Source organism: Zalophus californianus, chromosome 1 (genome assembly GCF_009762305.2).
Source record: "Zalophus californianus isolate mZalCal1 chromosome 1, mZalCal1.pri.v2, whole genome shotgun sequence".
NCBI classification, from domain to species: domain Eukaryota; kingdom Metazoa; phylum Chordata; class Mammalia; order Carnivora; family Otariidae; genus Zalophus; species Zalophus californianus.
Window position 1 is genome coordinate 134,738,403 of NC_045595.1, and position 27,660 is coordinate 134,766,062.

At 42.7% G+C, this 27,660-nt stretch overlaps 1 protein-coding gene across 6 annotated transcripts in view; it reads right to left on the reverse strand.

Annotated features, from left to right (window-relative positions):
• Nucleotides 1-27,660, reverse strand: part of ABCC5 (ATP binding cassette subfamily C member 5) — a 174,009-nt gene that overhangs the window by 63,303 nt on the left and 83,046 nt on the right. For 4 of the 6 annotated variants that reach the window (XM_027587198.2, XM_027587196.2, XM_027587200.2 and 1 more), the window contains exon 3: nucleotides 18,813-18,996. In XM_027587198.2, coding sequence (XP_027442999.1) covers nucleotides 18,813-18,996 — 184 coding nt within the window. Of the gene's footprint in view, nucleotides 1-18,812; nucleotides 18,997-22,669; nucleotides 22,841-27,660 lie in introns of those variants that run through there. The other 2 variants (XM_027587197.1, XM_027587202.2) reach the window with 1 other exon arrangement.

Below are 27,660 nucleotides of genomic sequence, written 5' to 3' on the forward strand. Positions count from 1 at the left end.
TATCCCTGGCCTCTGACACAGTATACAGCTTGGGACCTATTTTTCAAATGTCAGTTAAGGGGCGCCTGGGTGACTCAATCATTTAAGCATCCAACTCTTGATTTTGGCTCAGGTCATGATCTCAGCGTTGTAAAATCAAGCCCTGTGTGGGGCTCCAGAGCTAAGTGAGGAGGCTGCTTCTGATTCTCCTTCTCCCTCTGCCCACCCCCACATGCTAACTCACTTGAGCACACTCTCTCTCTCTCTCAAAAAAAAAGCCAATTAAAATACCTTCATGTTGGCTCACAATCTGCATTATTATCATTTAATACTCTGTGATATACCACTGAGGAATCTTCTTAATCATTCTCTTTCTGTTTAGATTCTCCACTGCTTTGCTTATTATTAACAGTATGATAAATAATTAATTTATTTTTTTCTTTCTGGATTACTTAGGATAAATTCCTAAATAATGGGGGATTACAGGATTAAAGAGTGTAGCTCCTAGCAATTAGCCATCTATCCCGTTTGCTCAATTAACTTTATTATACAATCTGTATTCCAGTATTATTGCAAAAGAGAACTGTTGCTTTGCAGACTGGTCCCTGCACATGCATGCAGGGCAAGGAGAGCCTGAAGAAAGAGGCAGATCACTCCACACTGGTAGGTGGCAAGTTTAATAAGCAAGGGAATTTACATGAGGCTTATCTTAGGCAGCCACAGGACGAGTGGACCTCTGTGCCTGCCCACCAGATCGTTAAGAGTTTATGCAGAGGCCTTAACTGGGTTTAGTCACATAAACCATGTAATGGTTTCAACACCACACTACTATCTCACAGCTGTCTTGGGGACAGTTCTCTGGAGTGGGGAAGGCAAGCAGAAGCTACATTCCAACAACAGGGGAGGTCAGGAGCCTGTGATTGCCTAGGTGGAGCTCACAGGTCAGCTGGCAATCATATCCTCCTGACGACCTTCCCTAACACTCCAGCCTTCACAACCAGCTCTTACAATCTCACATGCCCCGCCCCTTACACAATGTGCCCTGAGTAGTCAGCAAGAGGTTTCCCTCGCATGGAGGTAGCCCCTTGGGCGGCTATCTTGCTGCACTGGAGGCAGATGCCACAACCATAACACAAGCACATAAAAGAGAAAATACAGATTAAGATAATGATTCCCCAAATCAGTGCTAACTTTTCCACCAAGAGCCCCACGTTCCGAGCCACTGATTTATTAAGTCCCCTAGGCTGGGGGTTGGATCACTCAGGTCATTTACTTGTGCCCCCGTGTGATTTAATAAAAATGATACGTTAGAGACTCATCAGGTATGAACACACAGCATTCTGTTTGGCTAATGGCACAGGTGCCTCCTGGCAAGGCAGTAACAATGTCCAAGGCCATTCTATTTTGGAGGACAGCTTTTCTCATTAGAGACACTCAGTGTTCAGTAAGGGCAGGCATTGCGGGCTGTCACTTCTGTAATGTCCTCCAGGCCAACAGAGGGAATAAAGAAGGCGGCCAAATGATTATATCAGTGGAAAACAGAATATACCCACCCAGCCTTGAGGAGAGGGAGGCTGGCAGCTTTGGGAACTTGACCTGGTTGTACACACCGTACGTATTGCTAGGGAGGCAGCACTGTTAGGCATGAGGGGATGGACCGGGGCTGGGACAGGCCAGACCAGGATGCCCACCTCTTCCCCTCTTTCAATAACACATGCTCCATTCCAGGCCTGGTGGGTTTCAACAACAGGATCCCAGTGGAGACTGAATAGTTCGTCATCCAGGGATGTGAACTAAGTCACCAATCCAGGTGGGACCTCTCATTGCAAATTCCAGTAGATGACACCTTTCCAGGCACGATGGGGCTTGGTGTTCTCAGCAGCACAGCACGTTGATCCATGGTGAAAGTTGGGACAATGGCTATTTACCATGCCATCCATACCTTTATAATGCACCCTGTTGGGTGCCTCAGCAGGGGTCCCCAGTCTGGCATATGGGACAAGTGGCCCTACTGGTTGATCATACAAATGTACTATATGGGACAGTACTTGAATCCACCTGGCCAAGGTGGTTTTATCTATTAGTAATTAAATCTGCTGCTCTAAGATTCCATTTTTCCTTTCTACCAACCCTACTACTTGCAGGTTATAGAGGAAATGGAACCTCCATTCAATGTCATGTTCTTTTGCCCAGTCTTCAACATCATGACCTTTGGCAAGTGACCCCTGATCACTGTCTAGTTGATTGAGGGTATCTGTACATGGTACTCAGCTTCTCTAATTCCCTCATGGTGGCAGCCCAGTTTGCATGGCAACAGGGCAAAGCTTGTGTGCACACAAACCAAGGCACATTTAGAACCCTCACTCTGACAGAGGGGGCCAATATAATCAATTTGCCAATCTCTCACAAGCTGGGAACTGCAACGGACGGCCCTAGATTCCTTTGGCAGTTGCCTTGGGTATTGTCTGGAACACAGAGAACATGCTGTTCCTACAGTAACCACCTCACTGTATTTCAAGGGCAACCTGGCATCCTCAGCAATACACCACCCCACCTGGCCACAACGGGCGCTGCTCTCCCTATGCACTCAGTCTGCCGTATCTATCTACTGAAGGACCCATACCTGAGTCAGGGCATCAGCCTCTTAACTGCCAGGGGGTGTCAGTACCTTATAAGCTGGAAGACGTTGAGGACTGCCTCAGGCTCTTGCAGGTGAACCCAAATGTCCCCCCCAACACACATCCTGACCACATAAAGGCCTACTGATAATCATCCACTTCTCAGCTTCCCATTGTCCAAACCACAGGGTTAATTCCTTTAGAACAGCCCAAGAGTTGGTGCAAAGGGTTAACAGCTAGGACTCATGAAAGATCACCAGCCAAACCACTCTGAGTTCCGCCCACTGGCTGTTATACCGGCTGCTGCCTGAGAGGCTCTACCTGGAGGAGTGCTCTATCCACTGCTAGAAACTACTGGTGTATGGGGTTATAGCAGGTTTCTGCTCCCTCACACAGCTGGGACCGAAATCCTAGGGGCACTCTCTCCTTCTGTTGTCTCTGCCAAAGTTCCTGACCCATATCTTCCAGAGTCACAGACACATCTAACTCAAATGGCAGTCCTGCTTGGGAGATGCCCAGAGCTTTAATCTACTTCACTAGATTTTTGTCTTCTCAAAGGAGGTGAGCTGCTCTGATCCCCAGTCCCACACATGCCCTTTCTTTATCAGGTGGCATAAGGGGGTGGAGGCACTGTGTCAGGTGACGAATGAAAGTCTTCCCAAACTCCCAAACCTCTACAAAGGCTTTTAGCTCTTTCACCTTCTTAGGGGATGGACAGGCTTGCACCTTATTAGTACAGTTTCTGGGATAATGCCCAACTTGACTCCCAAAAACTCCACAGCAGTGCCTGGGGCCATAAATGTTCTATGGGTACACTCCTATCCTCTGCCTCACAGGTGTTCCAGCAAAATCTGCAGAGCGGGTCCTGCAGCAGAGGCAAGTCTCCACAGGGTAACATTATATCATCAATGCAAGGGGCCCACTTTACTGCTGTGGAGGAGAACAGGGACAAGTCTCAGGCTATCATTTCATGACACATCGTGGAGCTGTGTGTGTAGCCTTGGGGAAGCACCCGAAAGGTCCATCATTGCCTCTCACGTGAAGGCAAACCGATCTTAGTTATCAGAAACCTGTACTTGTCAGAGTCTTTTCCATGAATCTCTTTGAAGATGAAGCACTTTTGCAGGAACACTTTTGCAAAAGCATCAGAATAAAACAATAAACGTCTGTAAATGACAAAAGACTTAAAAATGGCCAGGGTTAAAGATCTGATGAGAGTTTATTACAATCTGATGGACAAAGAAACTTGGTTATTTCTGTGACATCCTTTATAAAATAATAGCTAGAATTACGACTGAACATTATATCAGGACATATCAGATTTTTAGGAATTTTGTATAATTTCTGGAAAAATGCAAGAAAGTTTAGCATCACTTCTTATTTGACAATGCTTCCCATGAAATTTACCATGCCAAATAAGCCTAATTAGTTCAATGTCTTCCTTTCACAAGGACAGAGAACACATCTTCTGAGATGTTCCAGGGACTCTGTGAAAAATCCCAAAGTTAGTTCAAAGTCAACAAGACTTCTTTAGAATTTGATTTATGGGAAGTTTGTCAAAAATATCAAAAGGCTTAAAACACTTGATTAGATTATAGGCTGCTGTGAAACAATACTTAGCTATGCATTTTGCCAAAGTGACAGTTAAAGACTTCAAAAGCTAATACAGAAAGTTACAGAATTGTAAAAAACTTAGCTCTTTTAATATCAAAGACTTGATAAAGGTAACATGAGGCACAGGAAATTATTTCCATAAAACAGAATCTTTGTTTTCTAGGCAGATTACTTGAAAGGTAAAGAAAAACCGTTCACAATCTCATCAAGAATGGACCAATAATCCAAGAAAATTTTGTCCTTTTAGCAGATGAAGTAAAATTGTTTCAGTTTTACATGAATACATTATTGATATTAAGACTTAAAACTGTCATGTGATGAGCACTGGGTGTTATACGCAACTAATGAATCATGGAACTTTACCTCAAAAACTAATGACGTATTATATGGTGACTAACTGAATTTAAATAAAAAAATAAAGTACATTAAAAAAAACCTTAAAACTTTTTTCCTTTAAGCCAATTAAATAGAGTTCTTTTACATAATAATTTTGATAATGCCCTCTGGAGACAGAACACCACATGTATAATACATATCCACAGACACACATAACATGCAGACAGACACAAACAGAGATCCCAGAGCTTTCATTCCAAAACTCTAGCCATGAATCAGATACCACTCACGTGGCTAAAGCTTTTTGGGGCAAGGGAGCTTCTATAACAGTCTGTATTTTGAAAAGCCTCTTTTTTCCCCATTTATAAATTTAGCCTCTGTGGGCAGTGTTTTGGTTATCTCCTGGGGTGTTTACATTCCAAAGACATGATAAAATTTACAACTTCAAGGGGGGACAGAAAGACTGCAAGTTTTCTCCTAGGAGTTTTTTGAGTAATTGCTATTTAGAACTTTCCTCTGTAGTAGGGGTTGGACAGCACTGGGGCTTTGTCTGTTTCACTGTCAATCACCACAATACCATCCCTTTCATTCTGTTCTCTTCACTTTTTAGCAATCCCCCTCTTAGAACCCTAATCAGGCTTTGTCACAAGTGCTCAGACCTCAATCCACAGCAGCCTGCACCCTCCTAGCTTTGCAAAATGGCACACTAGGATCTCTAACTTATTATCCTGCTCTCCCACCTTGTCTGCCATTCCCAAAGGTAGTAGGGTAGCGAACACGTGCACATCGTTCTCTAACTTCAGCCCTTTCTAACGCAAGCTTCAGCCTCTAGCTGGGCATCAGTGGCCAGCAGAGCTGCCCACAGTAAAGATCAGCTCACTGTGGCAGCCATTCCTTTCCCTCCTTTGCCGCATTGTGCTATGTGTAGTTTCTCAAAAGCACATCAAACCCACTGGCATTTTTAGGGCATCCCAGTACTCGCGTGGTGGGCTACAAGCATCTAACATATAGGCCACGACTCTCCACATCAAGGTTGATAGCCAACCAGGGATTTCCCTCAAGGAGGATGCCTCTTTCCAGTGGCCATTTCTTTGGTCTTCTGGCTGGTTTGCCAATTGTTGGTTTGTAAACTGGTCCCCATACACACAAGGAGATATCAAAGAAAGAGGTAAACCATCCGACTGGTAGGTGGCAGGTTTAATAAACAAGGGAACTTACATGCAAGACTTTTCTTGAGTGGCCACAAGATGAGTAGATCTCCACTCCCACCTGCCAGAATCTTAAAAGTTTATATAGAAGCACTAACCAGGTTCAGTCATATATACAGTCCAGGTGGTCTCCACAACATATGGTTATCTCAAGGCTGTGTCCCTGGGGCAGCTTCTGGGAGACGGGAAGGCAAGTGGCAGCCACATTCCAAGGACAGGGGTCGGGGATAAGGAGCTTCCCACTGTAAGGGTCCAGCTCACAGATCAGTTGGTAGTTGCATCCTCTTGATGACCTTCCCCCAACGACCGTTAGCTTTAGTACTTTCAGTTTTATTTTGTTGACCTGAAGCTGCCTCTATCCCACCGTCCCTGGGGCTTTAGCAAGAAATAGAGGAAGCTAGTGCAATCTTCGTTATTTGTAGCCAGATCTCAGCCAAGCATTGTTTCAAGTACTTTATAGATACTAACTCATTTAAATCCTCATAACAACTCTAGGAGTAGGTACTATTATTTCTCCTATTTTATAGCTGAGGAAAGGGAGACACTTAGATGTTAAGCAGCAGCAGGGATTTGAATCCAGGCTCCAGAGCCGAGGCTCTTAATGACCATGCTACATTCCTTTCAAAGAAAAAAACAAGCAAATAAACCGTCACTGTACAAGATGACCTCAAATGTTCCTTTCTAGACATCGCTCCTCTTTTCCCCAGGATGAGTATCAGATTAAAATAAACTCTGACTCTCTCAACTAACCTCATGATAAGCAAATAGTAGTTTCCAAAGTCAAAGTCAAAAGGACATGATTAGAACACTAGAATATAAATAAAGTTTTACTTAATTGCAAAAATGTACTTCCTGATTATTTCTAAATCAAAGGTAAACGGATGTTAAAAGATAGATACATTATAGACTTATACAGAAACATAAAACAAAATTATTTTTATACCACCCTGCCAGTAACTGCACAGATGTCTCATCCTTCTAACTATTCTACTGGCCTAAATTCTTCTCTCTAGGCTTCCTAAAAAAGCTTACCTGGCCAAGAATGCCAGGAAAAAAAAAAAAGTATGTCTATTCAAAGGTAAAAATAAACAGATCCTACCATATTAACATTCTGTCAAGTGAGTTATCAACATTCTAAGGTTGGATGGATTAAAAAATGGAAATGAACCAAGAGAAAAGACTTAATATATTCAAACCATAAGGGCTTACTATACGAAAGCATAAATAATATAACTGGGTAGAGAAACATGATTCAGTGAATACTGTTGGGACAAACAAATAACAGATTAAAGATGAATTAATTGAGACTGAGGTTTTACTATGTGACACTGTGATTTATAAGAATATATATTTGGTAACTCAGATAACCAAAATATATTTCATATATATTTGGTCTTCATCAACAGTTACTGGATCAAAACCCCTACTACTCCAAAACCCCTTAGAATTTCCTAAGTGCTGAGAGTGATAAAGGTATCTTTTATTGTCTTAATGAAAGTGACTTTTGGACCCCATCCAAGGTTGGGGGCTGATTGCTGGAAGAACCAACCACATCATTAAAGGGTTAAAACTTTCAATCTTGCCCCCCACCATGGAGCTGCAGGTTGAATCAGCCAATGGCCAATAACTTAGTCAATAATGATTATGTAATGAAATCTCCATAAAAACTCAGAAAGACTAGGTTTGGAGAGCTTCCAGGATGATGAACACATGGAGATTTGGAGAGACTGGTGCACTTGGAGGTCCACGCCCTTTCCCCCCATCTTGCCCTGTGTTTCTCTTCATCTGGCTGTTCATATCTTTTATCACAACCTTTAACAAACTGATAAATCTAAGTGTCTCCCTGAGTTCTGTGAGCTGCTCTAGCAAATTAAAAGAACTTTAAGTAGGAGGTTGTTGGAACCTCCCATCTGTAGCCAGTCGGTCAGAAGTATAGGTAACAAACAACCTGGGGCTTATGACTGGCGCCTGAGGTTGTGGAGTGGAGGGCAGTCTTGTAGGACCGAACCCTTAACCTGTAGAATCTGATGCTGTCTCAGGATTAGTGTCAGAATTGACTTGAACTCTCAGACATCCTGCTGGTGTCCAAGAATTGCTTAGTGTTGTGTGTAGGAGATGACCCCCACACTGGACACCAGGAACACCAACATCTAAAAGACACACCATACATTAATCTATCTGGGAGTAACTCCAAAAAGTTACATTAAAAAGATGAAATAAATAGAAGAGAACTAAATAGCTTATTTAAAAGCTGAGCTATGGGAGGGAGAATCTCCATTTTCCCCCAAAGCCAGAAACTCATCAAAGGCAAGATGGATGGTTTTAAATATAAAAAGGAAAACTTCTGCATAATGAAATTAACATTAAGGGGAAGGGGAATAAAGCTACAGTAATGACACGCTCACTAATACATTTGAACAGCCAGCTTTTACCGAACAGTGTATGATTTTTTTAATGCATTCATTCAACAAGTACTTACTGAAAGGCCTACTATGTGCCAGGCACTGCTCTAGGTGCTGGGGATGCAGGAGTGAACAGACAGACCTCACACCTCTATATCACTACCTTCATGCAGGTTACATTCTAGTATTTATAAAAGGCCCAAATCCAGAATGATCTACTAAATTCGTTCAAAAGTTTCCATCTCTCAGCCTCTAAATTCAATGTCACCAATTGAAAAATCTAAATTTTAAGATACAACCCTATATACCTCCAATACAAGGAGGGAAATGCTAAGACAAACGTACATCATCTGAACATTGAACTGATATTTAATATGCCACTGGCAGGTACTCAGGAGAGCACTCTACATGCTCCTTTTTTTTTTTTATAATAGTAATGTATGAAGGAAAATTTTCAAAGAGAAAAATAATTTAAATTCAATGGTTTATTAGGAACAAAATACCTAATGCAAAATTAATGGCTAAACTACATTAGATCAAGTACATCAGCTCAGTGCTGTCCAACAGAAATATAATGCAAGCAATAAATGTAATTTAAGTGTTCCTAGTAGCTACATTTTTAAAAAGGTGAAATTAATTTTAATAAAAGATTCTACTTAATCCAATAGATAGAAAATATTATCTTTTAAATATGTAATCAATGCAATTATAATAATGTAAAATTACTTACATTTTAATGTAATATATGTAATAAATAGTACATTATATAATGCGAACATGTAATAATGCAAATTATTTTTTTTTAAGATTTTATTTATTTATTTGAGAGAGAGAATGAGAGAGAGAGAGCACATGAGGGGAAGGAGGGTCAGAGGGAGAAGCAGACTCCCTACCGAGCAGAGAGCCCGATGCGGGAGTTGATCCTGGAACTCCAGGATCATGACCTGAGCCGAAGGCAGTCGCCTAACCAACTGAGCCACCCAGGCGCCCTGTAATAATGCAAATTATTAATGAGATGCTTTACACTCTTTTCTTGTACCAAGTCTTTGAAACCAGGGTGTATTTTATATATCTAGCACATCTCAACTCACACTGCACATGTTCAGCAACATGTGGCTACAATATTACAGGGTACGTAGTCCCTTGGTTCTCAAGGGAGAGTGATTTTGCTTGTCCCAGGGGCATTTAGCAATGTTCGGAGACATTTCTGGTTGTCACAACTGTGCACCCAGTGGATAGAGGCCAGGGATGCCGCTGAACATCCTACGATGCACAGAACAACCTCCCACAACAAAGAATTCTCTGGCCCCAATGTGTCAGTAGTGCTAGGGGTAGCCCTAGATGGCTAACGAGCTTACATAGTTAGGATTTCATGTATGCTGATCTAGGGGGATGTATTTTATGAGGTCTACTTGTTATGTTACAGTATTTTAAATCCTTTTTATAAGTAATTTTGGAAAGCTTCTCCTGAGATGGGATAAGGACACCCATTCCTCTTTATTCCCCTGAACACACACTGCAGGCTGAAAGGCTCTCCGCAGCCGGATGACTCGGCCAGAGAAAGGCATCTGCAGCAGTTGATACGTTCCAAAGGGAAAAATACTGCTTGATCCAGGGACTGAGAAAACATGAAACAAGGAAATACTACTGCCACTTATATCTTCCTGAGGATTATGTAGCTAGGAGACGCTGAGCATTTTTTTGTCCTACTAAGGTGATGCTGATAGGACACAGTGGAGGCGGGACGGGGGACTGGGGAGCTAAGGGGCCTGAAATCCAGGTTCTGCTACGGTTCAAATAAAGGTCAGGGAAACACATGGTCATATTCCTGTCTATCTGGTGAGGGAAACAAGAACTCTTTGACCCATAAGCAAACGGAGATCCTTGCATAAGAGACTTCCCCTCCGCGGTACACACTAGCACCATCCCCATGGCTGTGATAATTGGCGCACCTATGACACAGCATGGCCGCCGCTTAACTAGTTGGCCCCATCTCATTTTAACAGGCTGCCAGAGCGGAATGTCTGCTGACAGGGCAACCATGGGCTTTTCCCTGCATGGAGGCCCCTGGGACAAGGTACCAGGGGCCAGAAATCATTCCCCAGGCTGCACAATCCCTTCCTGACAGCAGGACAACAGCGGGGCAGCCTTCCTAAGCCCAGGGGCTGAGGATTCATCCAAGTTGTTCCTGAATGCAGGGAGGGCAGGAATCAACTGGCAGTGGAGAGGCGCCTCTCGGCTTCCAAGGGATTAAAGGCTGCAACACTCTTGTCTGGCACACTCCACAAAAAAAGTGGTATTTGGGGCACCATCAGAATGGACTGGCCTCAGATCCTACAGCACATTCTCCCTCTCCTCTCCTTAACTCAAGATCTTAACACAGACTCAGAATGAGCAGCCTCTTATAAACCTTTCTGGCCCAAGTAAAAGCTTTTCTGTAGGTGTCCCTGCCCTATAGCTGCCTTTATGACAAACATCTAGACAGACAAACTTATTAAAGGGAACTCTTATATCATCAAGAGACTCAAAATATTAAAAATTAAATTAAAAAGAAATTAAAATTTTCTTTTAAATTAGAAAAGAAATTAAAAAGGTGATACTCTCCCAAGACCAGCTGACTTCAGGCATTCCCATCCTCCCTACCTCCAACAAGGCAAAGAGAACTACAAAGGACATTTCCTCTCCCAGTTCTCAACCCAGCCGTACTCCAGTGGGTTAGGAACATGATCTTGACTATCTCAGACTCTTCCCTTAAGAACTTCCAAATTAGTGGCCACTTCAGTCCAGGTGAATAGCAAAATTCTAGAAGGCAACCTTCAAGAGTTCATCCATAAGACCAATGGATAGAACTTAACACCAACATCATGGTAAACAGGTATTTTTCTGCAGTTCATAATCTAGCATCTTCCAGTAATTGGCAGGAATTTGAGGGCTTTTAGTTGTTTCATAAGCTAAATTCCAAGGAATTTATTCAAAGTTCAAAGTTCCTATTATGCTGGGGTGTGAGATTAAAGTTATTACAATGATAAGGTCTCAAAGGATTAAACTGAAATTGAACCAGAGGAGAAAAAAAGACTTACAGGAAACACTTGGAGCCCCATTGGTTGAGGGGATAAGAAGAAACTTTATTCCATGAGATCTACAGCAGAGGTTCTCTGTGCTGGCTACATATTAGGATCACAAGCATAGCTTTAAAACAACACGGATGCCTGAGGGCTACTCCAGAGACTGGTTTAATTGGTCTAGGATATGGCCCTGCATAAGCATTGTTTTTAATGTTCTTTAAGTGATTTTAATATGTAGCCTAGACTGAGATTTAGATAGTAGAATTTTGCTCTTCTGCATCTGATAAAATCTCTTCAAGACTCTCAGGCTTTAGCTTTAAAAAAAAAAAAATCCAAAGTATAATTTGTACGTAAAACTTCTTTCAGTGCCTAGCACCATGCACATGCCCAGGTCAGATGATTAGTATAAGACCTTAGAGGTTCTGTCACGTGACCCTGTACTGCAGAGCAGGCTGCAACCACCCACCAGGGTGAGAAGCAAACACAAAAGTGAAGATTTGGGCAGTTTGGCCATTTTCCTACCGTGAGACTACATTTAAGAAAACCAAGCGTCTGCTCTGGTAAACATAAGTTCTCATCTGAGTATCTAATAAGAGTTAAGTTGATTCCTTGAACAGCTAATTTACAAAATAACCTTAAATAATTAAAACATATATAAAGATCTAATTACCTAAATAGGCTAACTCCCTAAAAAGAGGATAAGAAGGGAAGGGATAGAGAAGCTTAATTCTGCTAATTAGTGAATTTCAGTGAGCCAAATTAACTTCACATTAATCTGTCATTGTGATATTGACAGGTTTGATCATTGCAAAGACTTCTGGAGGCCGTTTCCTGTTCCTGGGCATTGACCTTTTTGTTTTTGATTAAGAGAAAGGGGAAAAAACGGTGAGACATTAAAGAAAGCATCAGCAGAAGGCTACCTAAAAGCAGAACCAAGATTTCACTGAACAAGTTTTCATTAACCATTTGTAACATCCCAATTATATATCCTAACAAAAGAAAGACTCAGGTATTTAAAGCTGCTTAAGATAGAGGAAGCCGGGGCGCCTGGGTGGCTCAGTTGGTTGGGCATCTGCCTTCGGCTCGGGTCGTGATCCCAGGGTGCTGGGATCGAGCCCCGCATAGGCCTCCCTGCTTTTTGGGGAGCCTGCTTCTCCCTCTCCCTCTGCCTGCTGCTCTGCCTACTTGTGCTCTCTCTCTCTGTCTCTCTGTCAAATAAATAAAATCTTTAAAAAAAAATCAAAAAATCAAAAAATAAAATACAGGAAGCTGTTCCAATACTTCTCTTCCCTTTTGACAGAAAGCTCCTTTAACTCAGGCCAACAGGCTCTATTTCCCTTAAGCAGCATTTCCTAGGAAAGCAGCAGTAACCCTACTGCAGCCAGTCCAGCAGAGCTCCTGATCCCGGCAGCAGGCTAGCCTCAGGAGACCCACGGCACTGTGGCTTCATTTCACCACGCAGGAAAGCCACTTGGGCTCCGCACCAGTAACAGAGCTGTTGTCATCTCTGCCAGAGGACTCTGGGCTGCTATTGGAAACCAACCCCCGGCAGCACCACGCCAGATAACCGTATCACACCCGTACTGAGCTTTATCAAGCTTTACAGATGCCTACAGGGAAAAGGAAAAAAAAAAAAAAGAGCAGGTGTTCTTACTCATCCTATCACTGACTGTCCAGAAAATCTGCTGAGTCACTGAATACCAATCAAGAGAAAAATAACGCGGAAACTGCAAATACTAATCTCCTTCATCCTGCTCTCCTTCCTAACAGCAAGTGGACTCCCAGGTAATATTCTTGACACTGAAAACACGAGGGCATACACAAATTCACAGACCCTTAGTCCATACAGAAAAGCTTTCCGAGTTCAAATCTCTGAAAGTGTAATGTACTAGACAAAACCATTTTATAACAGTAGCTGTTGCGAGGTAGAGCGGTTAAGGGTGATTTTTGTTTTCTGCTATAATCTTCTACAAGTTGCATAGTTTCTATATTGAGACCATAATTCTTTCAAAATAATATGTCTTAGAATGATATTTCCTGGTAAGAGATTAGACTCACGTCCTTGATCCCCGGGATATAACTTCAGCTCACCAAAATACTTCAAATCATTAATTATGAAAACTCCAACCAAGGCTAGAGGGTCAGTCTAACACGGACCTAAAGGAAACACCAGTGAAGGTCACTGGACTTTATGAGTACTTGCTTTGTTACCTTTTCGACAGGCAGAATATTCTAACTTGGTAGAAAGAAAATTTCACCATTTTTTTTGAGAGAAGGGAAAAAAAGAGTGAGCGGTCATAACGGCACATGAGTTAACTTCTGCCTTATTTCCATTCCTCCTCTTTTCCTAGATTAGACATGCTTGTGAAAAACAAGTCACCCTTCGCTTTGGCCCGAGAGCAGCAGGCAAAAACTACCACCACAATAAAAAAGCTTATAGAAGTATCACACAGCTTTGTCTTGCTTCTGCTTAAATTTTAACTTAAAGCAACTAAAATCCAAACTCTTCGGCCCATTATTCAAGAACACACATCATCTGAAACTCTCTGACCCATCCCTCTACATCTGTGACTCCACACTTCATGCATACAGCCAACAGCACCTACTCTTCCCTATCCACAGCAATTTCCTCTGCCAGTTCTTCACTTCTCCACATTCTACCTATTCCTCAAGTCTCCAATCAACGCTACCTCCTCCTGACGTCTTCCCTGATCTCAAAGACTGAAGCATTCTTTCCTTATTAATTTCCACAGCACCTAAATTACAGTCATCTATGTACATGCCTAGGAGTTGCAGGTTCTACAGCAGGACAGGCAGGCCCCCCCATCAGTTTCTCTTCATCTGCACCAGCCCACTTTGTTCAGGGTTGTGTGTGCAGCTTGGAGACTGCTGAATACAAAGATGAATAAACATCACATCTTAAAACAAACAAACCAGGGCTTGTGGAGTTAGTGATATACATGTGCAATTGGAAGAAAAGGAGCCAGGAGAATCATGCTTCAGACACAGTCAGTGTTAAGGAGTAGTCTAGACATGAACCTTCATGTGGGTTCAAATAATGCCAGCCTAATGCCAAGCTTAGTCCTTAGTCTCAAAAAACTAACAGCAGCAGAAGGCACTGCAATACGCACCTCAGGATTCAAGGATGTCTGTTAAGCATCACATCGTGAGTGGCCACAAGCATTAACTTAATAGTCCTAAACACAGGGTAAGTGTGAAGATGACTGATTTTTACCTTCATTATCTCTAAGCTGATGGGACACAACTATTTGAAGATGTCACTGATGAGAGCAATTTTCCCAAAGGGTATTCCAAAAGAAAGATCTGGTCACAATACAAAGAAATAGGCAAACTGTGTACTCCGTACCTTTGCTTACAGCTTGAGGGGGAAAAAAAAAAAATCACTGACCTGTTCAAAATCAGAATTTGTTTCTGGGTGCTCTGCTTCTGACTTATGGTTTGACACAGTTTCACGTTTCCATGTCAACTGAACCCACGAAAGGCTAATGGGGTTGAATAAAACCTTGTTTGCCAATTAAGAGCCACAGATGTAGCCTTATCTTTTGTTAGTTGGAGGTGCTGTTTTTTATTTCTGATGAATACCTGGCATCTGAGAGGTCCTGTCCCAGATTTCCTCCTTAACAACTAATTCAGAAATGATAGTTACAATCATATGACGTGAAATTGTAATCTGTAACCAGTTAGCTGCTTACACTTTTAAAAAAATAAATATTTATATAGCCATTCTGCTTCCCAACCAGAAATTTTTTATCATCTTGCTGGTTCTGTCAGCAAACTGCTAACATATGAGACAAGTTCAAGATAAATGTGTCTAAGAAATTTGGGGTTTTGACAGGTAATACTCAAGAAAATTCTAGATGGTATGTGAACGTTTAAAAACATTTGATAGTTATGCATTCATTTTAATGTATATGAAAACCAGGCTGCATAAACCTGTGATTTTATTGCGTTGGTCAAGGTTGAGTAAAAAGAAACCCAGTAGATTAAAAGAAATACTTTAACTAAAAAAAGTTCAGAGGGTACAAGGATAAGAAAAAAATCATGAAAACAGCACTCAAATTCAAAAGTCTGGGAAACATGAAAGGATAATGAAAATGAAATTCATGTGGACTCCTGAAATTTTATCAAAGCGGTATTAGCCTTCCTGTTTCAAGATAAGACTCGCTCACATGAAGGAAACTTGTTGTCTGGCAGCTGACTTAATAATTTAGGGGACAAAAGGCACAGCAGTGTCTCTATTTCCAGTTCTTCTCCACTGCAGAGGAAAAGCTGGGCTGCCACCGCACATCCTAATGTCAATTCTACTCTAACCACCTGAACAGGGACCCTGGCCCCAGAAATTTCACCAGACCACGTAATAGCTTCCCACGTTCCACCTCCTTCTGCTCTATCAGCCATCCTTGGGCAAGCGTGCTCACTCCAAGGCTTTATCTACATGGATGCACTAATGATTTCAAATTTTTTTCTCCCGACTCGACTTTCTGCCTGTGCTCTACCTACCTACTGATCATTCTATCTGGAAGTGATCGAATTCAACATGTTCAAAGCAAACTTATTCTCACCCCATGAATCTTCTTCTCTTCCCATACGTTGGTTTGGGGATTCATAGTTTTAAATTCTTACCACCAATCCCATAGCCCCCAATACTTCCTTGTCCTTCCAGAGATGCTCGTAAGTATCGCCTCTCTCCTCTCTCCTCCCTATTATGCTTGGACACAGACCCCTGGCCTCTCTCATGTGGATTGGCATAGGAGCCTCTTGACTGCTCCTTGTATTTTGTCTCTCCCTCCTATATGGGTTTTTTCCACACTGTCTCAAAACTAGTCTTCCTAAGATAAAAATTAAGTCTTAAAAATCCCTCTCAGCTCAGTATCATTGGCCATTGGGTAACACAAATGAAAACTACAATGAGATATCAGACATACCTATCAGAATGGCTAGAAAAGCACAATGCTAACACCAAATACTGGCAGGAATGCTGAGAAACAGGATCACTCCTATACTATTGGTGGGAATGTAAAAGTGTAGACAGCCATTCCGGAAAAGAGTACTGAAGTTTCTTATACAACTAAACATGCACTTAAAAAACCATATGACCCGGCAACTCCACTCCTGGGCATCTATCCAGACAAATGAAAGCTTATTCGCACAAAATCCTATATGCTAATGTTCAAGGCAGCTTTATTTGTAACAACTACACACTAGAAAGAACCCAGAATGTCCTTCAACAAATGAATGGTTAAACAGATTACGGTTCCTCTGTAACATGGAATAGTACTCCCAGTTAAAAGGAAAGATCTATCTGTAATATGGACTGCTACGCACAAAAAGAAAGTTCTGGTACACATAACAAAGTAGATGGATCTCAAGGGAATTACGCACAGTGAAAAAAGCCAATCTCAAAAGTTACATACTATGTGATTCCATCTATATGACATTCTTAAAATGACAAAATTACCGAGGTGGAGAATAGATTAGAGGTTGCCTGAGCCTGGGAGAGAGGGGAAGGGAGGTGGCTGTGGCTGTCAGGAAGGTGAGGGTAGCATGAGAGACCCCTAGGATGGTACTGTTCTGTGTTCTGACCATGGTGGTGGTCACACAAATCTACACATCTGGAAAAAACTGCATAGAATATACACACAAACTAGTGCCCACAAAACTGTAAAGCCAGTTGTCTTTTTTTTTTTAAGATTCCATTTATTCATTTTGACAGAGAGAGAGAGAGAGAGAGAGACAGTGAGAGAGGGAACACAAGCAGGGGGAGTGGGAGAGGGAGAAGCAGGCCTCCTGCCGAGCAGGGAGCCCAATGTGGGGCTCGATCCCAGGACCCTGGGATCACGACCTGAGCCGAAGGCAGACGCCCAACAACTGAGCCACCCAGGCGCCCCATCTTTTTTTTTTTAAGATTTTATTTATTTATTTTTGAGAGAGAGGGAGAGCAAGCACAAGTAGGGGGTAGGGGTGGGGAGGGGCAGAGGAAGAAGCAGACTCCCCGCTGGGCAGGGAACCTGATGCGAGATTTGATCGCAGGACCCCGGAATCATGACCTGAGCTGAAGGCAGACGCTTAACCGACTGAGCCACCCAGGCACCCAAAACCAGTTAAGTCTTAATAAGGTAGATGATTGTATCAATGTTGAAATACTATACTACAGTGATGCAAGAAGTTGCCACTGGGGAAAGTTGGATAAAGCGTATATGGAATCTCTTTGTGTTATTTTTTGCAACTGCATGTGGATCTATAGTTATCTCAAAATAAAAAGCGGGGGGAACCCACCTCAATAACTTCTAAGACCTCCCCAATGGCCATAGTAAAAGATTCCTTAGCATGGCATGCAGAATTTTCTTTCACATCCTAAGCTCTAGACAACTAGTTCTACAATCTAACATTTACTGAGCACAGGCTATGTGGCATTTTGTATGTATCATCTCTTTTAATCCTCAGTGATCCCATGAGTTAGGTTCTACCATCAATACCATTTCATTCATAAACCACTAAACACAGATGACACAGTAGCTTGAAAGCATCCCCACCCAATCACGCTTCGAAGCCTGGCTCCAATGCTGCCTTTGTGAGCTTTCCCAGAGTTAAGTGCTATACTGACAGAGCCCAGCTCTCAGAAGATATTCAAGAAGTGTTTAACATAGGCCTAGACACATGATACAAATCAGTCACAAACTGGCACCCTAAGGACCTGACACTGATCACATTGACTATGTTTCTCCAAAGTTAAGCTTGAATGGGAAAGCACTGTATAATACACAGTGCGGACAGAAAACCCCTATTAGTGAAAAGATGTCGATTAATAAGGCGACGGCTTTCACATACCAAGGAGGGACAGGTAATGTCAGGCTAATGGAACTCCAGTGTCAGCTGCAAAGTTCGCATGTTTCTCGAGTTTGCACGTAACAAATACACTCACCTTCCTAAACCCAATCACCCCCATTCTTCCTTATTAGTTACTTATGCAATTGAAGAAAAGGTATGGTTGTTTTTGTTTTGTTTTCCAGCAGAAAGATATTTCTTCCCGTTTCAAATGTGTATTTCATTCCTTTCCTTGGAGAAAACTAGATTCGTATCTAAAGGCTCCTTCACATTCATGGATTTCCTCAGAAAACTTAAGGATTATACTACAACAATCTAGAATTGTTCCAATACTCTGAAATCTGAATGAGTCCCTCCAAAGGATTTGCATTTTAGACACAGACAACAGAGGTAGGGGGGAAAAAAAACAATTTTAAGTACAAGCATGAAGTTCAACGGTTCATACTCCCTCTGCTCCCTTCCCAGCATTCCCACCCCCATCCCCACAAGCTGACTTCTCTTAAGCAAAGCCTTTTCAGAAGGCACCAAAGGGCAGTATAAGCCAGAGAGAGGAGAACTCAGAGGGAGAAACAGGTGGGAGGCCGAAGCCAACCTCTCCTCCTTCACATGCACCTATAAATTCTTACCAGTGACCTAAAGCCAACAACAAAAATGAAACTTCTTTTTAATGATGCATTACAGGAGAAAAGAAGGTGTAGTGCAGCAAGCAGAGAAGAAAAGGGATTCGGGAAAGGAAATACTGACCGGTCGAGTTCTCTTATATTTGGAGTCCTCGCGGTCTCTGTGCGGCCCAGAAGAGCTGGTTCTCTCCCTCACGTTTCTATAACCAGGACTGGGGATGATATACTCTTTTCCTATGTCGATATCCTTCATCTTCTCTGAGTGGAGGTGCCAGGGCTCACAGACTTTCGGTTTCACTTGAGAATTTCTGAAATTAAAAATCCACCGAGGAAGAACACTGCACGTCAATGATACCAGAGCTTTAAAAATAATTTTTTAAAACTTTTTAAAATTTCATCAAGGAAAGGTATTTCCTAAGTTGTGCTTAAGCATATGCAAAAGTACTTTAAAATAGGAAAAAACCGGGGGGGGGGGCCGCCTGGCTGGTTCAGTATGAAGAGCCTGAGACTCTTGATCGCATCAGGGTCATGAATTCCAGCCCCACACGGGGTGTTAGAGATCAAATAAATAAATAACTTTTAATAAAATAAAAGGAGAAAAAAGGACAAAAGCATTAAAGTTTTCTTAGCATCATATCTACAAAAAGTAATTTTTCAGAAATTTTTCAAGTGCCATTTCATTTTTTATTTTTTTTAAGATTATATTTATTTATTTGACAGAGAGAGAGAGATAAAGAGCACAAGCAGTGGGGAGCCGCAGGCAGAAGAAGAGGGAGAAGCAGACTCCCCACTGAGCAGGGGGCCCGATGCAGGACTCGATCCCAGGACCCTGGGATCCATGACCTGAGCCGAAGGCAGACGCTCAACCGACTAAGCCACCAAGGCGCCCTGCCATTTCATTTAAAAAAAAAAAAAAAAATTCCAGTGTAGTAGAATCAAGAATTACCACTTCCCACCTCCAAGGGAGAAAAAAAAGATTAGAAAAAACTAAACACACCAGTAGGGCTACTGCCCTCTTCAACTAAACTGAAACCCAATGTATAGCGCATTTAGATAAGTCTTTAAAAAAAAAAAAAAGGCTTTCAAGTCTGTTCCAAGCATTACAGACTCCACAATTTTTAAATGTGTATCATTCCTCCTACTAAATGTTACTAAATGAAAAATTACAAAGCACTTATTCTATCAACGGTATATCCCAGCTCTGCATTTTTATAATCAAGCAATAGATTAGTTGTTATTTTAAAGCTCCATGAAGTTACATGGATAAAATACAAACCAATATTGCACCTTAACTTTACAAACAAATTCCCCTTGGGGCACTGAAAGTGTTCTAAAATTAGACAGTGGTGATGGTTTGCACAACTCTGTGAATGTGCTACCCAAACACTGGGTTGTATACTTTAAAGGGGTGCATTTCGTGGTATATAGATCGTATCTCAATAAAGCTGTTAGTAAAATACAATAACAAAAACAAATTCCCCCTCCTGTCCTACAAAATCTTACCTAGTATCTACCTGAAACTCTGTTCTAAACTCCTGGCTGCCTGGCTACCTTTAATCAATATCCTGTATCAACTCTGGTTACTTCTGAGAAAATAAAACACATACATTCCCCTTGAAAACATTTTTCCCACTCTGAGATGGTTCAAAGTTTCCCAGATACAAGCTGATAAAACACCTTTCATACCAGCCTCATTAACAATTAAAGAAGTGTAGCTATGTTGCCTTTTGGATTCCATAAATTCCTACCTATCACTGTGTCTTAAAAGTACTACTCTGCGGACAAAATTCTGACAGCTACAATTCATTTTTTAAGATAGCAGAGAAAAGGAGAATACTTGATAAAAAAGGACTAAATCTCCTCCATACAGACGTGCTTTCAGCACACACAAAAAACCTGACTTCTGGTCTTTCAGCAGTCTGGTTCAAGTACCATGAGTTGATACTGCTAAATTACTTATCTTAAAAAAAAAAAAAAGGTCACCTTGTCCAAGGACAAACGACACCATAAAGAACACCGGCTTACAACCAAGAGCACAGCAATCACGTCACTGAGACCTCATTAAGCCTAAACTATAAACAGACCTGGCATCTGCCAGTGTCCCCAATGTCAGGATGCAGCTGCAGATCAGAGTAATCCTTCTTGTTAGAGGGATCACAGAAGTCCAACCTTCTTCTCAAAAGGTTCCCTAATGGGGTAGCTGATTATGTGGAAACCGAAAAGATCAGTCCTCCTTTTTAAAAAAAGGCAAGAGGAGGGAAGTGAATTTGAAAAGGACACAGCCAAACTAATTCACAATACCAAAGGCCATGTCAAGAACATAAAGCGCATCTCAATTGTCTAAGAACTCACGATAACCAAAGTTTGTTCCAATCACTTTATTTCAAGTTATCCTATGTATAAAGGGGGTGGGGAACAGTTTTCCATTACCTCTAACGCTCTTGTTTCTTTAATATCCTGGGAAAAGAGGCATAGCCATGAAAGTAGGCAGGCCCGGAGTAGGCACAAAGTTACTATCTCTTGGCCTTGAGCATCAGGAGGATTCCATCGTCTGTGTATCAGGGCTGTAAGACAGGGCACCCCGCACGGAGGCCACCCCAGAGCTAGGAATCCCTATCGGTTGTAGAAAGCAACTGAGAAAGGATCACTAGGCTTGACTCTTTTTGATTCTATGTGTATTTCCCTATTTTCCTCTGTTATCCCTCACAGTTGCTCAAAAGTTGTTTTTAAATGCGAACTTGCCTCAGTTATCAAGAAAGGGAAAAAAGGAAAGGTGTTTTGTTTTGTTTTATGTTTGAGTCAGAGCTCTACAATGGCACTAGCAGAATAACCAAAGTGGGGGAACCCAAAGAAGTGCCCAGACTCAAAATCAATAGAGCTGAGGCCACTGGGTCAGCTGCTTTGTTTATCAGGGTTCTCCTTCCAGTGGTAAAGTGTAGACATTCTCCCTACACAATGATGCAGAGGAAACTGCATGGGAGGTGGGGGGGTGGGGGGGACGCCACAGGATTACAAGAACCGTAACTAGCCAGACTGGTGTCTCCAAATTGCCTTCATTACAACATTCCTTAGGTATCCAACTTCAGGAATGTCATTCAGGCCCTGCAGCTGCACAAGCCCAAAGCGATTTGCCACCCTCTTGTAATGCACGTGTTGTGCCTCCCACCTCCCGCACCGTTCACTTAGGCGCCAGACCCCATAACCTTACCCATCTCGCCCTTCAAACCCTTCTGAAACTTTGCCAATCATTCCCGTGCCAGCTGCCTCCTGCCTCCCCACCGCTGTGCAGAAGCCAGATGACCCCCCACCCCGCCCCATGCAATAAGCACAAAGCAACATGCAGCTCTGTGGGGTGGTAGTGGAAAAGCACCGATGACAGCCAAGAGATTTTTGGATTCCATTCGGGCTCTGCCCTGGGTTTGCTGTGCGTACTTCTGTCATAAACCTCCATTTATCCATTTGCCAAAAAAAAAAAACCACGAGAGGATGACTTCTAAGGTTGCTGGCAGCTCAGAGTCGCCGGTGTGCGGCTTGAGCGAGGGTCCCCCAGGCCGCCCTCCCCACAGGCATGAGGATGGGGGCTTCTCCCGGGCCAGCCTCGCCTGGGATGCCCTGACCCTAGGGCGTTCCCACGGGCAGTTCGGGCCTGAGGAGGCCACGGCGACCCACACCCACGGGCCGCGGGCGCAGCACCCCCTGGTGGCCGCAGCCGGGAATGTAGCCAGCACTCCCGACCACTCATTCCACCATACTACCTGCCTTCCGACGCCGGGACCTCACCGCGAGCCCTCCGGGGTTGCGCCCCGAGGAGGGGGCGGCGGGAGACTAGAAGGAGGCCAGGCTGCGCTTATCAGGTCTCCGGTTTCCCCCGAGCTGCTCTTATCCCCGATCTGAGCCCGCCACCCCCGGAGGGAACACACAGGGGTGACCCCCGTGACAACCAAGGGAGAGGGAAGGGGTGCGGCGGTAGCAGCTACCTACCTGTGCCCCGGCTCCAGGGCGGCCGCACCGGCCACTCGACCACGCTCCCGAGCATCAGCCCCGGAGCAAAACAAGCCTTTATAGCGGCATTGGCCGCCAGACTGCGCAGGCGTGCTGCACAAAGACTCCCCAAGACTGAAGGGAATTGTAGTCCCCCTTCCAGGAGCCCGCGGCTCGACGCACGGCAAAGGACTATATTTCCCAGAAGCGCCGCAGAAGCCCTGGAGGAGGTGTAGGCTGCTCCTCCTTTCCAGCGCGCTCCTGGCTCTGCACCATCCTTCTCAGAGCTTCTGCGAGCCTGTCTGGAATCTTCTCTGAGGCCGTGTGCTCCAGTGGGTGGCCGGGAGGGTTGACAGTAGCTCTGTGTGGGCGGGCAGCTCGGTGTTTGTAGGCAGGGCGGAAGCGACGGTGTGCGGCCGTTTCTGCACCAGAAAACCCCGTTAAGGTCATCAGCGATCAACCAGCCCCAAATCTTATCTTTTACGGTACTTACCATTTTAACGAGTGTTTGCTCAGGATTCGACCCTGCATTCTGCACTACCACCTTTCTCACTTTTATCCCATTGCCCTTCACATAATCTTGTGCTACCTGGTTTCTAGATAATAAAACGCGAGGATCTCCGTTTCTAGAGTAACAAGAGCCTTAGATCCGGTGTGCCAACTCCTTTTGGAAATCAAACTGAGGTTCCCAAAGAGATTGATCACAGTATTTCTCTTTGTGTTTCATCTGTACCTTCAACAGGATCATAACATCACTACTCTGCTGAGTGCTTACCTACTGTGTGGTGCTTTACGTGAAATTCTTGTTTCTTTTAATCTCTGTAACAACATTATGTGTAGGTATATATTTTCCGTTTCAGAGATTTAAAAAAAAAAGTAAAGTGACTTGTCCATTTCTATACAACTAGCTAGAGTGGACACCACGGTATCATAAAGCTGAATTAATTAACACGCTGTTCCTATGTAAGGATGGATTAATACCCAATGCAACAGAACAAAGAGTCTAGAAACAGACTCATGCATATATGTAAACATGAACTGACCGGGAAAACATTACAGATCAATAGGGAAAGGAAGAAGTTTGGATAAATAGTGCTGGCACAGTTGGTTATCTGTATTTTTAAAAACTCAGGGAATTACTACATCAGCCCACACAGAAAAATTAATTTCAGGTAGATCAAAGGCCTACCTGTGAAAGGGAAAACTTTAAAATGTTTAGAAGAAAATGTGAAATATCTTTATGAATTTGGGAGTAGAGAAGAACTTCCAAAACAAGTTGCAAAAACAAATAATAAAGGAAAGATCAATACATTTTTGCTACATTAAAATTTAAACTCTACAAGAACCATAAAGTGAAAAGTGAAACCACAAGTTATAACTGACAAAGTTTCTTCATACAAAATATGCGAATAATTTCTACAACTCAATAAGAAATGGCAAATAACCCAGTACAAAAATAGGCAAATGATATGAACAGATAGTTCACACACAGTAAAGGAGACCTGGGCAGCCATTCAAACATGAAAAGACACCCAGTCAGGAAAATAATCAGGGAAATTATAGTTAAAATAGCAATGAGATACTATTTTATGTCCATCTCATGGGAAAACATAAACACCTGACAACATCAACTGTTTTCAAGGATCTGGAAAAACAGGATATTTCACACGTTGCTGGCAGAGTGAGTTATCAATCGATAGAACTACATTAAAGAGAAATTTGGCCATATTTAGTAGATTGGAAATGGGCTAGAGGGTTGTATTGTTAGACCCCTAGCAGACCCTTAAAATGTAGTGGGTTGAAGTCAAGTTTATTTCTCTCATAAGTAAAAGTTTTAGATAAGTATACCAGATCAGTAGTATAGTCCTGCTCCTTGCAGGTGGTCAGAGACCCAGGGTGATGGTGGCTCTGTCAGGTTCAACATATAGCTCCCAAAGTTGTTCTACTCATTGCCACCACCAGTCACCCAGGTGGAAGGAAGGAAAAAGAGAATATGGAGAAGTGTGACTTGGTGTTGAGGCACCAGTGGGGAAGCAACATACATCATTTCCATTCACATCCTATTAGTGACAATTTAGTCATATGGGCACATCTAAGTGAGAGGGAAACTGGGAAGTGCAATCCTCAGCCCGGCAGCTATGAGCCATCTACAGTTCCATTACAATGGAAGAAGGAAAGAACAGGTTTTAGTGGAAACTAATGGTTTCCAGCTCATATGCCTTTCCTTGAACCCAGCAATGCTGCTTCTACATATATGCTTTAGGGTAGTCTTTCTCAATGGAGGCTGCTGCAAGTAAATTAAGCCCTAAACAAAATGATCTAAGTGACTATTTTCTCAATTCTCCCAAGGATAACACATATCTAGTATCATTCTAGATGTCCAAGGGAGAAGTTAATTCATTCCACACAGTGAATACCTTAGGGCATCAGGGCTTTATGCTATTAGCGGAGAAAAACTGCCCTAAAGGGCCACCACACACACAAACACATGCACACACACACACACACACACACACGGAGATATATTCATTGTGCATTGTTTGCAGTAGTGAAAATAATCTAAATTCCATTAACAAGAAAACAGATAACTAGATTATGGTATTCATACAATGAGATACTACATAGCAGTTAAAGAACATGGGCTATAATGTATCAGTATGTATAAGTCTCAAAAACAATGTTGAATCAAAATAAGTTACAGAAAGAAAATTGTATAGCTCCATTTGTATTAATTTTTTAAATATGTAAAAATGTGATCTGGTTGTTTATGGATACACATATAAATACTTAAAAACATAAAACATACCTGGGCATGATCAACAACAATTTCAAGGCGTCATTGAAGGTATAGCTGGTTTTGGAAGTACAAGAATAAGATCAGAGAGGGATACAGAAGGGGCTTCATTTGTTTCTGTAATATTTTATTTCTTTTTAAAATGATTTGTAGGGGCGCCTGGGTGGCTCAGTCGGTTGAGCGACTGCCTTCGGCTTGGGTCATGATCCCAGGGTGCTGGGATCGAGCCCCACTTCAGGCTCCCTGCTCAGCGGGAAGCCTGCTTCTCCCTCTTCCACTCCCCCTGCTTGTGTTCCCTCTCTCACTGTCTCTCTCTGTCAAATAGATAAAATCTTTAAAAATAAATAAATAAAAATAAATGACTTGTAAATGTTAAAGTTTCCCAAAGCTTGGAGTGGGTACACAGGTCTTTCTAATATCATTCGTTGTACTTTTTGGTAGTCTTCAAGAATTTCACAATAAAAATGTTTAATATCATAGAAACAAACCATTGCTTCCCTCACTGGAGATATGTGCAACTGAACAGAGGAATCTAGCAGATGATACCTGTATCTATGTCTAGATCTACTGCTGAGAATTCCTGAAACACCTCTGGCCATCTGGTTGGATAGGAAAGACTTTTCCTCCGCACACCTCAAGCCACCTTGCCAAGGAATACTGGTAACTTCCGACCGTGCCTCAAACACTATAAAACCAAAAGCTGCATACCTGATACCTTCATATCAAATAAAAAGCTTCTAAACTCTCCCTGAAATACTTCACATATATTGACTATAGGTTAAAAAAAAAAAAGAAGAAGAAGAAGAATAGATGAGCATTATGAAGCCCTTGCTCCAGGCCTCAATACACTATGATACTGTCTGCCACCGATGGCCTGAGCCAAAGACTTATACTTAACTTATACTTATTTATAAGTACAATAAGACTTATACTTATTTACATGATATTGATTGCAAAGCATCCTCTCCTTAAAATGTGTTTGTGTTGTGAAATGTCTTGGGGGATGATATTCTCTAACCCTCAGGCAAGGGGCTAGAGTGGAGAATCTGTGTAAATCCAGACTTGTACATGTTTTAAAATAATATTTATGTCATGTGATATATTAAAAACACTCATTCATTCAATATTTCATGGAGATACAGTGGAGCTAAAGCAGACAAGTTTCCTACCATCACGGGGCTTAGAGTTCCAAGTCAACACTAATCTAAATTTAAATTATAACTGCGGCAGGTGCTAGAGAAGGAAGGTGTGAATTGCGTCTGAAGGAGAGCGGGAGTTGGTGAGGTGAAGACGGTGGAGGTGGGTGGAGCAAAGAGCACCCCATGCAGAAGAAACAACAAAAACCAAGTGGTAGGAGAAGGAAGGGAACATCTCCAAAGGCCTTAGAGACCATGTTACAGATCTTAGAGGAAGAGCAAAAGGCAACCATTGCAAGGTTTTAAAAAGGTGAGTGGGTTTAGGGTTGAGAAATCAAATTTGCATTTTGAAAACTGCACAGTGGCTGGCAGACTGGAGAAAGAATTAGAGGCAATTAGAATGAAAAGAAGAGTCTAGCTAGGTGTGTCTATTGTCATCCAGTGAAGAGATGATGGTGGTTTGGGTTAGAATTGTGGTAGAAAAGATGGAGAGAAGTGAGTGGGCCCAAAGGAAATTTAAGAGGTGGGGCGCCTGGGGGGCTCAGTCAGTTAAGCGGCTGCCTTCGGCTCCGGTCGTGGTCTCACGGTCCTGGGATCAAGTCTCAAGTCTCGCTTTGAGCTCCCTGCTCCGTGGGGAGCCTGCTTCTCCCTCTGCCCCCCTCTCCCATCCCCTCCCCCGCCCCACTCGTTCGTGTTCTCTCTCTCTCTCTCTCTTTTTAAGATTTTATTTATTTATTTGACAGAGAGAGACACAGCGAGAGAGGGAACACAAGCAGGGGGAGTGGGAGAGGTAGAAGCAGGCTTCCCGCGGAGCAGGGAGCCCGATGCGGGGCTCGATCCCACGACCCCGGGACCATGACCTGAGCCGAAGGCAGACGCTTCACGACTGAGCCACCCAGGCATCCCATCGTTCTCTCTCTCTTTCTCAAATAAATAAATAAAATCTTTTTTTTTTTAAAGAAATTTAAGAGGTAAAATCAGCAGAACTTGTTGATGGATTACATAAAGTGCTTTGAGAAAAAGAGGTGTCAAGGATAACACCTAGTTTTCTGGTTGTGAAC